We start from the raw sequence: 14,613 nt of genomic DNA, 5'->3' as shown, positions 1-14,613 counted from the left end.
CAGCACCAGGGACCCAGGTTCGGTTCCAGCCTCGGATGACTGTCTGTGTGGAGTTTACACATTCTTCCCGTGTCTGCGTGGGTTTCCTCCAGGTGCTCTGGTTTCCTCCCACAGTCCAAAGATGTGCAGGTTAGGTGGATTGGCCATGCTAAATTGCCCATAGTGTCTTGGGTGGGAAATGCAGTGATAAGGTAGGGGGTGGGTCTAAGAGGGATGCTCTTCAGACGGTCTGTGTGGACTCAATGGGCCGAATGACCTGCTTCCACACCGTAGGGATTCTATGATTATTCATCCCATGGTTATAAATCTTCCAGCAGCGACTTGTTCAGTGTCTGGTTTACAGCATCATAGAGATCTAATAACTATAAGGAGAAGCATTTATTTCAACACCGCGGACTTTTATTATTTCATAAAATGCACAGAACATTATTATCTTCCATATATTGACTCTAATTTTCCACCCCTACTGCTTAGCCAAGGAACAGTTATTACAAAGTTGAAGATATAGTCACAAATAAAGTGGATTTCTGAGCTACCGCTGGTACTGGGATGCTGTCATTCCACCAGTGGATTCATTGCGAAATTCTCTACTCTGTTAAAACAACAAATTGTTAGACTGCCCTGATGGAGTACTGGAATAAAAACACAATCAAATGGTTAACATAAGCAGTAAATTGTCCTCCCCGTCAAGGAATTGAACCCTGGTCTCCCATGTGCCAGGCAGAGATATTAACCACTAAACTAACAAATAAAACTCAATCTGATGCAGGTAGGAGTCAAACCTACAGTCTTCTGATCCATCGTCAGGCATGTTATCCAATGCACCAACTGACCCATTCAGTCCTCACTAATTCTGTAATCTTTTCCAACCCCTAAAACTCAGAGAACTCTGCATTCCCCCAACTCTGGTTTGTTTTGCACTACAGTTTCCTTCGGCTCCCCGAACAATTAGCTCTTGTGTCTTGAGCCAATTGACCTTGGTTTCTGGCACTCCTTTCTCAAATCTCTTCACTTTTCTGTCTCGTTCTTTGCTCCTTTATTGACACAGTTTGAAATTCACTTCTTTCTTTGACCTTTTAGTCAACTCTCCTTACATGTCTGATTGCCTGATTACAATCCTGTGAAATGTTTAAGGATGTTTTAACACGTTAAAGGTGCTGTTTAAATGTCGTAGAATGGCCTAATTTGCAATTCCATTACGTAATGTGGGGAATATTTACACTGTAAAAATCCCTTTTCCCTTCCATTGTGAATGCTCACAGTGCAGATTCCAGAATGATTTGTTAGTTTTGGTTCAAACCATTTTTTTTCCCGAAGAAGTTAACAGTTGCCCTTGGCCCCAGACAGAATTTAGGATTAATTGCTCAGGGTAGAGGCAATAGAATTAGCCTCAATGTTCTAAAATAAAACCAGGGCAACCTGAGCCAGTGTTTCCACTCCTGAAAAGTTGGCTCTGGCTAGATTGAGGGCTCGGCTGTAAGATCTCCCATTGCTGACAGTAGCATCAGTTTCACATGAGGGCTGGCATGTTTGATCGATGATTTGAAATGCCTGTCAGACTATAAGCCTGGTAGAGATGGTGCCCTTAAGGAGAAGGAAAGCCCGTCCAATCTCCATGCAGTGTTTTCTTTGGCATCGTGCACAGTCCACACCAGGATTCCAATGTGGGGGAGGGGGTCGGGTCTTTGAGCCCAGAGCCACAAAATTGACTAAGTTGGCATTGCCTTAAATTCTCTTTTCTTAAATTATGGTGGAAGCACCTCTGTTGTTCTAAGCATTTTATTAATTTATTTTTCTAGTTTATTTCTACGATTGTGTACTTTTGAATTTCTGCAATGCTGGACTTCTTTTTCCTAAGAATTTGTACTCCGAAATCTGCACCTATGTACCTCAGATGGTGCCATAAGTGGGGACTTGTAAACTTTTCACTGTACTCATGAGTACATGTGACAATAAAGCTAATTCACTTCAATTCGGTTCAATCTACATCATGTCTGCAACGTGTCTTATTGTGAGACCTGAGGGGTTAATAAGCCGGAGACTACTGCGGTTAGCTGCTTTGAACTGATGGCTTCAAAATAGACCTGGTCACCTACTGATGGGTCAGTAATTAAAAATAACATTGCAGCCGATCTGTCTGAACATAGTCAGGAACTGTTTGTTTAAGAGGAGAAAGTGCTTGTGTTGAGAAATGTGCCTTTTAACAGATTTCAGCTTCAGGAGTCAGTGGAGCAGGAACTTCATGTTTATGTTGTGGCTGCGGGGTAATTTACTCTCCTTTAAGCCGCATTGCCGGGTCCCTTGAGAGCAGACTACTTGCCTACAGTGATGGGGTGGGGAAGGGGCGAAAGCATGGACACAATTGCAAGCAAATGTTAAAAGTAGCTTGGACTTGAGTGTTTTGTCACATGGGGCGCACATCGCACCCAAGTTTCAGTTGTCATCCTTTCCATCAGATGCGTCACATAAACACCCGAGAATCCAGGTCCACCAGTTGTCACATTTCGCTGTGGATGTTGATATTGACGCAAAGACTGATGTCACAAAATGGACGATAAAATCAAGGGGTCCTTTTGGCCGTGTTAGCGCAGCCGTGTGAACACCACTGTCCCCACATCTCCCCGCAATGCCGACTAAAATAGATGCCTGACGGAAAGTAAAGGGCTTTGATACGATTTTCCTTTAGCAACTCCAAGCTGACATCCTAATTGCCCAACATTTTTCCATAGGTCTCCTGAAATTAGATTGTCGGTATTTGCGGTAGGTTTTAAGTTGTAATGATGTAGCTTCTACAAGCGTCAAAAAAACCAGCAGGGTCAGCTTGTTCTAGCCATCTGGCGCGTTAGCCTGTTGGTAGCATTTCTCGCCTCTGAATTCATGGGTTATAACTTTAAGTCTGTCACCCGACAGATGAAGCCCTGATCTAAGCTGTCACTGGGGCATTACTGAGGGAATGCCACACTCCTGGAGATCTTTCAGACAAGCCCTTAAACCAGGGCCTGGTCTGCGCTTTCAAATGTATGTGAAAGGTGAACTGGTTGTTACCACATTGCTGTGGGTGGGAGCTTTCTGTGTAGAAATTGGTTGTTACATTTCCTGCATAACGACAGCGACTGCACATATTGACACAAACCCGTTCGAGACATCCTGAAGTTGTGAGCGTCCCTGTAAAAATTGCAAGTCATTTGCTTGCTTTTGCTGTTACTAATGTTATATCCGTGTCTTTTCTGTTCTGTCTCACAGCGGTGCCCCTTGGTATCATCATTATCCCTGGCGACAGTGACCTGGAGATCTGCCGCACCCATATTGAGAGGCTTCAGGAGGTACGTTTTAATGCATTTGCTTATCGCTTGGGAAGGAATGACGTATCGTTGCAGTGAGATATGCTGATGGTGCAAGTCATTTTCAATTGGAATGCAGAGAGAAGTTTCTGGAGAAGCGGGAAGCTTCAGCTCTAAATTACACTTTGAAGTGATTATCAATGCTACTGAGGGCAGCACAATGGTGAGCACCACTGCCTCACAGCACCAGGGGCCCGGGCACCATCAGGCGACTGTCTCTGTGTGGCGTTTTCACATTCTCCCCGTGTCTGCGTGGGTTTCCTCCGGGGGCTCCGGTTTCCTCCCACAGTCCAAAGATGTGCAGGTTAGGTGGATTAGCTATGCGAAATGCAAGGTTACAGGGATGGGGTAGGGGAGTGCGTGTAGGTGGGATGTTCTTTGGTGTCCAGCATAGACTCAATGGGCCGAAAGGTCTGCTTCCACACTGTAGGGATTCTATGATTCTATTGAGCTCAGAGCAATCAGTACTGTTTGAAATTTGAATATCTCTGAATGATTCAGGAAAATTAGAGATGAGAAGATTGTCACCACCTATTAGAGGTAGGGAACATCTTGGCTCAGTTGTGGATTCCTGCTGACAATTCCCAACCCTGCACTGCAGTTACATTGGAAGGTAGGAATCAAAAGAGACCACTCAGCCCCTCGGAGATAGCAAGAACTGCAGATGCTGGAGGAACACAGCGGGCCAGGCAGCATTAGAAGAGCAGGAAAGGTGATGTTTCGGGTCGGGACCCTCCTTTCCTGCTCCTCTGATGCTTCCTGGCCTGCAGTGTTCCTCCAGCTCCACACTGTCTTGTCTGACTCCAGCATCTGCAGTCACTCAGCTCCTCATGCCTGCTCGCAATGCCAGTTTGTCTTTTATGGTCTTGGCCAAAGGCCAGTTGCTTCTCTGTAGAAGTAATGAAGAGGATTGATGAGGGCAGAATGGTGGATGTGATCTGTATGGACTTCGGTAAGGAGTTTGACAAGGTTCCGCATGGTAGACCGGTTAACAAGGTTAGATCACATGAAAGACAGGGAGAGCTAGCCATTTGGATACAGCACTGGTTTGAAGGTAGAAAACAGAGGGTGGTGTTGGACGCTTGCTTTTCAGACTGGAGGCCTGTGACCAGCGGTATGCCACAAGGATCGGTACTGGGTCCACTGCTTTTTGTCATTTATATAAATGATTTGGATCTGAACATAGGAGGTATGGTTAGTAAGTTTGCAGATGACACCAAAATTGGAGGTGTAGTGGACAGTGAAGGAAGTTACCTCAGAGTATAACGGGACCTTGATCAGATGGGCCAATGGACCAAGGAGGGGCAGATGGAGTTTAATTTAGATAAATGTGAGGTGTTGCACTTTGGAAAGTCCAATCAGGGCAGGACTTATACACTTATGGTAAGGTCCTGGGGAGTTTTGCCAAACAGAGAGACCTTGGAGTACAGGTTCACAGTTCCTTGAAAGTGGTGTCACAGTAGACAGGATTGTGAAGAAGGTGTTTGGTATGCTTTCCTTTATTGGTCAGTGCATTGAGTATAGAATTGGGAGGTCCTGTGGTGGCTCTACAAGACATTGGTTAGGCCACTTTTGGAATATTGAGTTCAATTCTGGTCTCCCTGCTATAGGAAGGATGTTGTGAAGCTTGAAAAGGTTCAGAAAAGATTTACAAAGGATGTTGCCAGGGTTGGAGGATTTGAGCAATGGGGAGAGGCTGAATAGAGTGACGTTATTTTCCCTGGAGCATCGATGGCTGAGGGTTTACCTTATAGAGGTTTATAAAATCATGAGGGGCATGGATAGGTTAAATAGCCACGGTCTTTTCCCCAGGGTGTGGGAGTCCAAAACTAGAGGGCATAAGTTTAAAGTGAGAGGAGAAAGATTTGAAGGGGACCTAACAGGCAACTTTTTCATGCAGAGGGTGGTGCATGTATGGAATGAAGTGGAGATGTCAGTGTTGGACTAGGGTGGACAAAGTGAAGAATCACATGACACCAGGTTATAGCCAAACAGTTTTATTTGAAAACACAAGCTTTCGGAGACTCTGAAAGCTTGTGTTTTCAAATAAACCTGTTGAACGGTAACCTTGTGTCGTGTGATTTTTGACCGTGTATGGAATGAGCTGCCAGAGGAAGTGGTGGAGGCTGGTACAACTACAACATTTAAAAGCCATCTGGGTTGGTACATGAATAGGAACAGTTTAGAGGGCTATGGGCCAAATGCTGGCAAATGGGACTCGATTTATTTAGGATACCTGGTCGGCATTGACGAGTTGGACCGAAGGGTCTGTTTTCATGCTGTATATCTCGTTGACTCTACTTGAGGGTTGATTCAAACTGAATAATATAGTTCCATCACATTTATTAAAATGATTTTGGTGTGACACAGTTTTGGCAACCCCAGAGTTTTGACTGATCTTTAGATCTTTGAAAATGCATTATTTTTATGTCTGTGTGTGCTTTTATTTTTATTTTCACCGCTAAGAAATGGCTGGACAAGAGATAGAGAGCAGGGAGAAGTGTAGAATGTTTGGCAGGCTGGAGAGAAGTATATTGTAGCATTCCCCAAGGGTTGGCAATAGGTTCAGTGCTTTTTTTCTGATATCTCAGGTTGTGGACTTGGGGATGGTGGCATTTCATATTTGCAGATGCTCCAAAGCTTGGAGAGATATAAATCCAATGAAGAGGGCAATGCAGATGCCTGGGGAATATAGACATGTTGATAAAATGCTCAGACATGTGGTGGAGAAATGTGACCAATTGATTTTGAAGGAAGAATAGGGAATAAAAGCAAAATGGTGGAATTTTAAAGGGAATAAAGGCAGATAGAGACCAATTCTCATGCATAAATCTTTGAATGTGAAATTGCTGTAGTAACGTGACATCCTTAAATTTATAGTTAGAAAATAGTGCACACAAGCGAGGAGGTTATTGTAAAGGTTTATAAATATCTGGTTTGACCTCATCAAACATGTTAAATCCACTTGCAGGCACCACACTTTGGGAGGGAGTAGATATTTGATTTTCCAGAAGTCAGTCTTCCCTGGTCTGAGGATTGACAGAGCACGCTGTCATTGTTCTCCTTTAGAGTAGAGGAGGTTGAGGGGAGAATTAAAAGTGGTGTTCATTTTGCACTGAAAAGGATTAGCAGCGTGGCTAACTACCTGGTGTTGATAGGGAAAGAGCGCAGTTGTAGAATTAGCCAGATGCTTCATTTCACATACTGGATCGTGTGGAATTGCTCATTTGGTGAGGAGAGGGCTGCAGTTTTGTCGATAATTCCCAGGTCGTCAGGTTTGCTGTTGACCTTGGGTAACTCTGCATTCAGTAGGCAGGCTGCGGCAGACTTCTCCTCCCCTTTCCTTGTGCTCAGCTGGAATTGTGTGGGTTGGTGACCACCTCACTGAAATTGTCGCATCTTTTTCCTGCATTGCATCTGTTGCGGTTAATCGTTGATCATGTGATGTGTGCAGTCTAGGTGGGATGTGGCCAAGAGTGCCAAGGCAGATACGCAAATGGTCCTGGGCCAGCTGCGGCTCCAGCTGACATCTCCTGGTTGCCAAGAGCCGCACTTGCAGACTGATGCCAGCAACATGCAGTCCCTATCCTGCCAAAACTGCCTTGGGTTCTCAATGACTACCCTTCCTATTCCCTATCTCCTGTCAGGCGCCGCAAACTGTCTACTGCCCAGGAGTTAATGCTGCTGCACAGCTGAGATTCACAGCCTGATTCCTGAAAATACCTCCGTCTGTCGACCCTTACATGGTGCCGACAGGAAATTTCTGCCGTGTTATTTAGAACTGATAATTGTGTGGTATCCCTTTCAAAGTAAAATCCTATTGTGACTGGGGTAGCTGTCATCCCCTAATAACTGATGCAATGCAAACTGTTCTGCTCTTCCACAGGATTTACCCCTGGCTCATCCCTCCCTCCAGCGTTTGGTGCTGCAGGTTTGTGATCCAGGGATGCAGTTTAAAAACATGTTGCTGAATCTTGTACACTGTTTTCTAATGCTACTCCTGTACAGCACACCTGCAGGCATGCTGTGACTGCTCTTCTGATTTACGCACAGTGTTTGCATGTAAAGAATGTGAACATGTAGTCTGTCTGTGAGGGGCTTGGTAGCCATCAGCTCTGCGGTGTAAAACCAGCACCAACATTGCATGATAACCCTTTAGGTCTTTTTAAACAAATGCTCTCCATAGTAGAATAAAGCATGTTGATGTTAAAAATAAAAGTTAAGATCACAAACGAATAGGAGTTAATTGTCGATCCTCTCTGCAAATCTCTTTTCACCGCAATGTCACAGTGTTAGCGGCTGACCTGGCGATATAATTCATCAATGGAACTGCTTATTTAATAAGGCTTCAGTCTCACCCGGACTGACAGGAAAAGATGAGTGCTAGCGCCAGACGCTCGCTCGCTTTGAATCATGGGTATCTGACGGCAAAATCAGGATTTGCTTTTCCAGGTTCATGGATCCATCAGCTGTTTTCTTGAAATGCACAGTTCCTGATACCAGGCATACCTGTTTAATTTTAGTGAAAATTCTTGGCCTTGCCTTTTTCCATGTCGCACTCTGTCTGAGCATGGCCTCTTTTTTGTTTTGGTGATGTTGGTCTTGTTCTCTTGCCCTTGATGTTTATCTCAGAAATGATGTTCCATTTACTGGGCTGCCTGAGCTCGGGCTCAAAGTCTGCACCCTCTCTTACTCAGAGCTGGAAACAGTACCACTGAAGTAAAGGCTTGCTTCATAGTACTCTCCAGTACGCAGTGTCTTGGCAAATAAAATTCCTGCAAATCTTAATGGGTTCCTTTCCCCTCTGTTAACAGGAGGACGATGGCACTAAGTCGAGAACCTTGTCTTCACAGAAGTTATCACCAAAATGGTGTTTTTTGGACTGTAAGTATCCATTTGAAATTGATGATCAATATTAAAGTATAATTGTATCACCCAAATACTTTAATCATTGTCCCATTTGTTCGGCCTTTAAAGATTCATGTTTTGTGCTATTTCTGACAATGGGATCACTGTTCTAGTGCATGAGTCTTTTACAGGACAGTTCTGAGGGAATAAACTGTTAGACCATGGAATTAAAAAAATTAAGCATGCAGGTTCTTTAAAGGAGAATTTCGCCAGAATAACCTGTTGAATGCTGGGATCACTGCGACAGAGAGCAGACAATTTTCAAAGCTGTGCTATTTGCCAAGTGAGTCTGGGGTTGTACAATTGGTGTTAGTGATCTGGAAATAAAACTGGCTAAGTAATGTGGCAGCTACTACTAAATATAAACCTGAATTGCAGAGCAACTTGCCATCCAGCATTTGTTTCTTGATCCAATTGATAGCCTGCATCTCAGAAACAAATGACTGGCAGGAAAATGCTCAAAGTTGTTACATTAATAGGGCTTCTGTGCAGAACACACCTTCAAGAACAAAATGTAGAATTTATTCTGATTTGAGGCTGTATGAAGCAATGAGGATGTGTGGGAGTATTCCTTTGTTATCACTCACAGAACAGTTGAAACTGCATCTGGTGCAGTACTTATTCAGATCTCTCAAAGCATTTGACAAAAGAGGAATTTTTTGCTGCACTTATTCTGGGCCTTAGGGATGCCAAAAAATGAGGTCTCACACGTAGCCACGAGATGAGGAGTGTTAAGAAGTATTTATTCCCAGTTATTAACAGTGCTTGATTTGGGGCATTATGTTGCAGACTCTGTGAGGGAAAGACATAATGTTTATGCAGGATTTATGATAAAGTTACACACAGTAGAGTGCTTGATAAGTTAAGAGCCCATAGTGTTAAGGGTAGTATATTAGAGGGGGAAGAGAATTGGCTGACTTATGGAAGAGGTAGTTGGGAGAAAAGGGACGTTACCAGGTAACAATCAGATGTAATCTGTAACAAGTGGAGTGCCATAGTGACCAGTGCTGGAGCCACTAGTATTTAGAAATATGTTGACGACTTGGATGAGCAGAGTGAATTTACTGAAGACAAGTTTGCCAATGACCCAAAGATCGGTTGGAAGGCAAGTGGTGAGGATGACACAGCGTCTACAGTGGGATATAGACAGGTTGAGACAAATGGGCAAAGGCTTGGCACATGAAATTTAATGTGGGAAAATGGGAGGTGAATATTATTTACATGGTGAAAGACTGCAGAAAACTGCAGCACAAAGGGATGTGGGAATCCTGGTGCATGAATCACAAAAAACTAGTATCGATGCTCTGCATAGGTAAGGCAAATGGGATGTTCACCTTGATTTCAAAGGAAATGGTGTATAAAAACAGAGAGGTCTTGTGAAAATGAGATTAAAGGCACTAGGCAAATCACAGCTGGAATGCTTTTAGCAGCTTTGATCCCTTTAAGTAGGGAAAGATATACTGACATTGGAGAGAGTCCAGAGAGGGTTTGCTAATACATGAGATACGGAGGTGCTGTCTTATGAGGGAGGTTGAGTAGGTCGGGTTTGTACTTATTGGAATGTAGAAGCATGAGAGATGACCTTATTGAAATATACAACATTATTTGGGGGGCTTGATAGAGTAGATATGGAGAGGTTGTTTCCCCTTGTGGGTAAGCCTAGGACCAAAGGGCAAATGACTCAGTGGTTAGCACTGCTGCCTCACAGCACTAGGGACCCGGGTTCAATTCCACCCTCGGGCAACTGTCTGTGTGGCGTTTGCACATTCTCCCCGTGTCTGCGTGGGTTTCCTCCAGGTGCTCCGGTTTCCTTCTACAGTCCAAAGATGTGAAGGTTAGGTGGATTGGCCATGCTAAATTGCCCATAGTGTCCAGGGATGTTCGGTTAGGTGGGTTAGCCATCGGAAATGCGGGACTACAGGGATAGGGTAGGGGGGTGTATTTGGGTGGGATGGTCTTCTGAGGGTTGATGTGGACTCCATGGACTGAATGGCCTCCTTCCACACTGTAGGGTTCAATGGTTCTATAGATTTAAGACTGGAGATAATGAATTTCTTCTCTGAGGGAATTTGTGTAATCCCTTACCACAAAGGGCTGTTGAAGTTGGGTCTTTAAGTATATTCAAGGCTGAAAAAGACTGATTTTATTTTTAATCAGTAAGGGAGTCAAAGGTTACGGGGAGAAAGCAGGAAATTGGCGTTGAGGATTGTCTGGTCAGCCATGCTTTCATTGAATGGCTGATAGACTGAATGGCAACTTCTGCTCCTGTGTTTTACGACCTCGGGGTTTTGTTTATAAAGCTCTGAGGAAGAGGATTGATCCAGATTTCATGCTAGTAGTGATGGCAAACTGTCAGCAATTTCTGGCAATAGCACATTACGCAGGAAATTGGAAGATTTGTCAGCAGTTTTACACTTCCTCATTGGGCGCACCATCTGACTTGAAAACAAAAAGCTCTCGGATAGAAGGTGAACTTGGCTGTTCTATATTATACGTCCTGCTGTGAAAGCCCTTGCAAAACTTTTGAATGAAAACTTTGTTGAATGGTGTAACTGGGATTTTTAACAATGTGCTAAGTTAGTAATCACTGCTGATTGGCTTTGCTGTCCCTGAAAAACTTAATTTCACATTTGTGGAACGTTAAATTTCTTTTGTGATAACAGAACACATTTTTCAATTGATTTGGAGGGTAGCTCAGCTGGATCTTACATTTTTTGTTCGCCAACTGCCAGTTTCATCAAGTTGCATGGAGAGTTTCTCTGCGGCTTTCAGCGAGACCTCCTTGTATCTTACCAAACGTATTACTCATTAACTCATTATTAAACTCGTTACTCATTAACTACCTGCCTGCCTGGACTGCCAGCTCCAGTCTACCATTCATCAACACCAGAAGAGCTCCCCACTGGATTGACTAGCATCCCAGGTGTGTAAGTGCCACTGTCAGTCCAGAGCTAACCAGCTATGTCCCAGATATAACTCTGTTACTGCAGCCAACTCCCCCAAGACTCAAGCTGTACCACTTTCACTGTTGTAGAGCTGGATGAACACAGCAGGCCAAGCAGCATCAGAGGAGCAGGAAGGCTGACATTTCGGGCCTAGACCTTCTTCACATTCTCCCGTGTCTGCGTGGGTTTCCTCCGGGTGCTCCGGTTTCCTCCCACAATCCAAAGATGTGCAGGGTAGGTGGATTGGCCATGCTAAATTACACCGTAGTGTCCAGGGATGTGTAGATTACGTTAGGTTATAGGGGGAGTGGGTCTGGGTGGGATGCTGTGAGTGTTGGTGTGGACTTGTTGGACTGAAGGGCCTGTTTCCACACAGTGGGGATTGGGGGGAAAAAAAAATCAATAACATGGACGTTTTGGAGCAGAAATTTAACTCGTGAGGCACCTGAGAACAAATGGACAGACAACCTGGGTACGAAGACCAAAAGGAGATTGCAGAGGGCAAATGAGAAAGCGGGAATTTAAATTTGAAATAGAAAGGTAGAGAGAAACTAGTAGACTTCATCAAAGTAAATTTCATCAAACTTCATGAAGATGGGCAGATAACAGCAAATACATTTTGGAAAGATGAGCAGCGACAAGGATATTTGGAGATATAAATAGTAGCTATGTCATTAATGTTAACAATGGAGGGCAGGGCGGATAGTGTTGCAAAACAGAAAGCAGTGACTTTGTGATTAAAGAGGATGTGCTGTTCAGGACGACAGAGTATTGTTTGGTGCAGCAAAAATTCAGGTGACCTGGGTCAGCCCGAGAGAGAGAACCAGGCAGGGAAGATTAAATTAAAGCCAAGATTGTCTCGCAAGCAGTGTTTGATTCATGTCAAAGGAACAGGACTTCTGTCTTCCTGATGTTGTGTTGAAGTGGGTCCTGACTCATTCATCATGACCTAATGTCAGGGGAGCAATGCCAGTAGCTGTGAAGTGAAATTGAGATTGAGAGAGGAGGAGGAGGAGGAATAAGTCATTATGAGCATGCATGGAGTGAAGTGTGGGTCTGTGGGTGGTACCATCAGTGACAGCTCCAGAATTTTGACCCAGAGGCTGTGGAGGAAAAGCAATATATTTCCAAGTCAGAAAGCAGTTTGGCTTGAAAGGGGATCTAGCAGGTGGTACACTCCTGTGGATCTGCTGCCCCTGTCCATCTAGATGGAGGAGGTTGTGGGTTTTGAAGGTGCAGTTAAAGGAGATATGGCAAGTTTCAGTACTGTATTTCATAAGTCTGCTCCGGTGGTTGGGGAAGCTGCGAATATTTGAAATGGTGGATGTGGGGCCAATGAACTGGGCTACTTTGTCCTGGATGGTGTTGAGCTTTTCGAGTATTGTTGGAGGTACAACCATGCAGGGAGGTGGATAGTATTCTATCACACTCCTGACTTATGTAAAGATGAACTCTGCAGCTGTTTATAATATTAGCGGTGGAAACGCTTTTAGGAATGCTAATTCACTGCACAATTAATGGTGACTTGGACAAGTACAGAATGATTAAGAAAAGCCAGCGTGGATTTGTTAAAGGCAAGTGAGCTAATGAGGTAAACTAACTCGATTGAGTGTTTTGATGAGATAACAGAGTGTCGATGAAGCAATGTGATTGATGTGTTATACATCGACCTTTGAAGGCCATTTGATTGATTGCCAAATAACAGACTTGGTGGTAAAGATGAAGCTCCAGGGGATAAAAAGGATGGTGGCAGCATGGACACTCAGTTGGCTGAATGGCAAGAAACAGTGAAGTGGTGAGATACCAAGGTGTAGAGCTGGATGAACACAGCAGGCCAAGCAGCATCAGAGGAGCAGGAAAGCTGACGTTTCGGGTCTGGACCCTTCTTCAGAAATGGGGGAGGGGAGGGGGGTTCTGAAATAAATAGGGAGAGAGGGGGAGGCGGATAGAAGATGGATAGAGGAGAAGATAGGTGGAGAGGAGACAGACAGGTCAAAGAGGCGGGGATGCAGCCAGTAAAGGTGAGTGTAGGAGGGGAGTTAGGGAGGAGATAGGTCAGTCCAGGGAGGATGGACAGGTCAAGGGAGCGGGATGAGGTTAGTCGGTAGGAGATGGTAGGAGGGGATAGGTGGGAGGAAGGACAGGTTAGGGAGACGGGACGAGCTGGGCTGGTTTTGGGATGCGGTAGGGGGCGGGGAGATTTTGAAGCTTGTGAAGTCCACATTGATACCATTGGGCTGCAGGGTTCCCAAGCGGAATATGAGTTGCTGTTCCTGCAACCTTCGGGTGGCATCGTTGTGGCACTGCAGGAGGCCCAGGATGGACATGTCGTCTGAGGAATGGGAGGGGGAGTTGAAATGGTTCGCGACTGGGAGGTGCAGTTGTTTAGTGTGAGCCGAGCGTAGGTGTTCTGCAAAGCGGTCCCCAAACCTCCGCTTGGTTTCCCCGATGTAGAGGAGGCCACAACGGGAACAGCGGATGCAGTATACCACGTTAGCAGATGTGCAGGTGAACATCTGCTTGATGTGGAAAGTCTTCTTGGGGTCTGGGAAGGGGGTGAGGGGAGAGGTGTAGGGGCAGGTGTAGCACTTCCTGCGGTTGCAGGGAAAAGTGCCGGGTGTGGTGGGGCTGGAGGGGAGTGTGGAGCGGACAAGGGAGTCACAGAGAGAGTGGTCCCTCCGGAAAGCAGATAAGGGTGGGGAGGGAAAAACGTCCCTGGTGGTGGGGTCGGATTGCAGATGGCGGAAGTGTCAGAGGATGATGCGTTGGATCCGGAGGTTGGTGGGGTGGTACCTGAGGACGAGGAGGATTCTGTTTCGGTTGTTATTGCGGGGAGGGGGTGTGAGGGATGAGTTGCAGGAAATGCAAGAGACACGGTCGAGGGCGTTCTTGACCACGGAGCGGGGGGAATGTTGCGGTCCTTGAAAAACGAGGACATCTGAGATGTATGGGAGTGGAATGCCTCATCCTGGGAGCGGATGCGGCAGAGGCGAAGGAATTGGGAATAGGGGATGGCATTTTTGCAGGAAGGTGGGTGGGAGGAGGTGTATTCTAGGTAGCTGTGGGAGTCGGTGGGCTTGAAATTGATATCGGTTTCTAGATGGTTGCCAGAGATGGACACAGAGAGGTCCAGGAAGGAGAGAGAGGTATTAGAGATGGTCCAGGTGAACTTAAGGTTGGGTGGAAGGTGTTGGTGAAGTGGATGAACTGTTCGAGTTCCTCGTAGGAGCACGAGGCGGCGCTGATACAGTTATCAATGTAACGGAGGAAGAGGTGGGGTTTAGGGCCGGTGTAGGTATGGAAGAGGGATTGTTCCACGTAACCTACAAAGAGGCAAGCATAGCTTGGGCCCATGCGGGTACCCATGGCCACCCCCTTTGTCTGTAGGAAGTGGGATTGTAAAGATGAGGTAAAGAAAC

General features: G+C 45.4%; 1 protein-coding gene across 1 annotated transcript in view; it reads left to right on the top strand.

Annotated features, from left to right (window-relative positions):
• The window catches only part of dgkza (diacylglycerol kinase, zeta a), a 113,851-nt gene that overhangs the window by 53,915 nt on the left and 45,323 nt on the right, over nt 1-14,613 (top strand). Inside the window, exons 21-23 of the mRNA XM_048607291.1 lie at nt 3,244-3,323; nt 7,228-7,272; nt 8,156-8,225. Of these exons, the coding sequence (XP_048463248.1) occupies nt 3,244-3,323; nt 7,228-7,272; nt 8,156-8,225 (195 nt within the window). The remainder of the gene's footprint in view (nt 1-3,243; nt 3,324-7,227; nt 7,273-8,155; nt 8,226-14,613) is intronic.

This window comes from Rhincodon typus, chromosome 17, assembly GCF_021869965.1.
Source record: "Rhincodon typus isolate 14 chromosome 17, sRhiTyp1.1, whole genome shotgun sequence".
Taxonomy (NCBI): Eukaryota; Metazoa; Chordata; class Chondrichthyes; order Orectolobiformes; family Rhincodontidae; genus Rhincodon; species Rhincodon typus.
The sequence above is the reverse complement of the archived record's forward strand: the minus strand, read 5'-3'. Positions and strand labels throughout refer to the sequence as shown.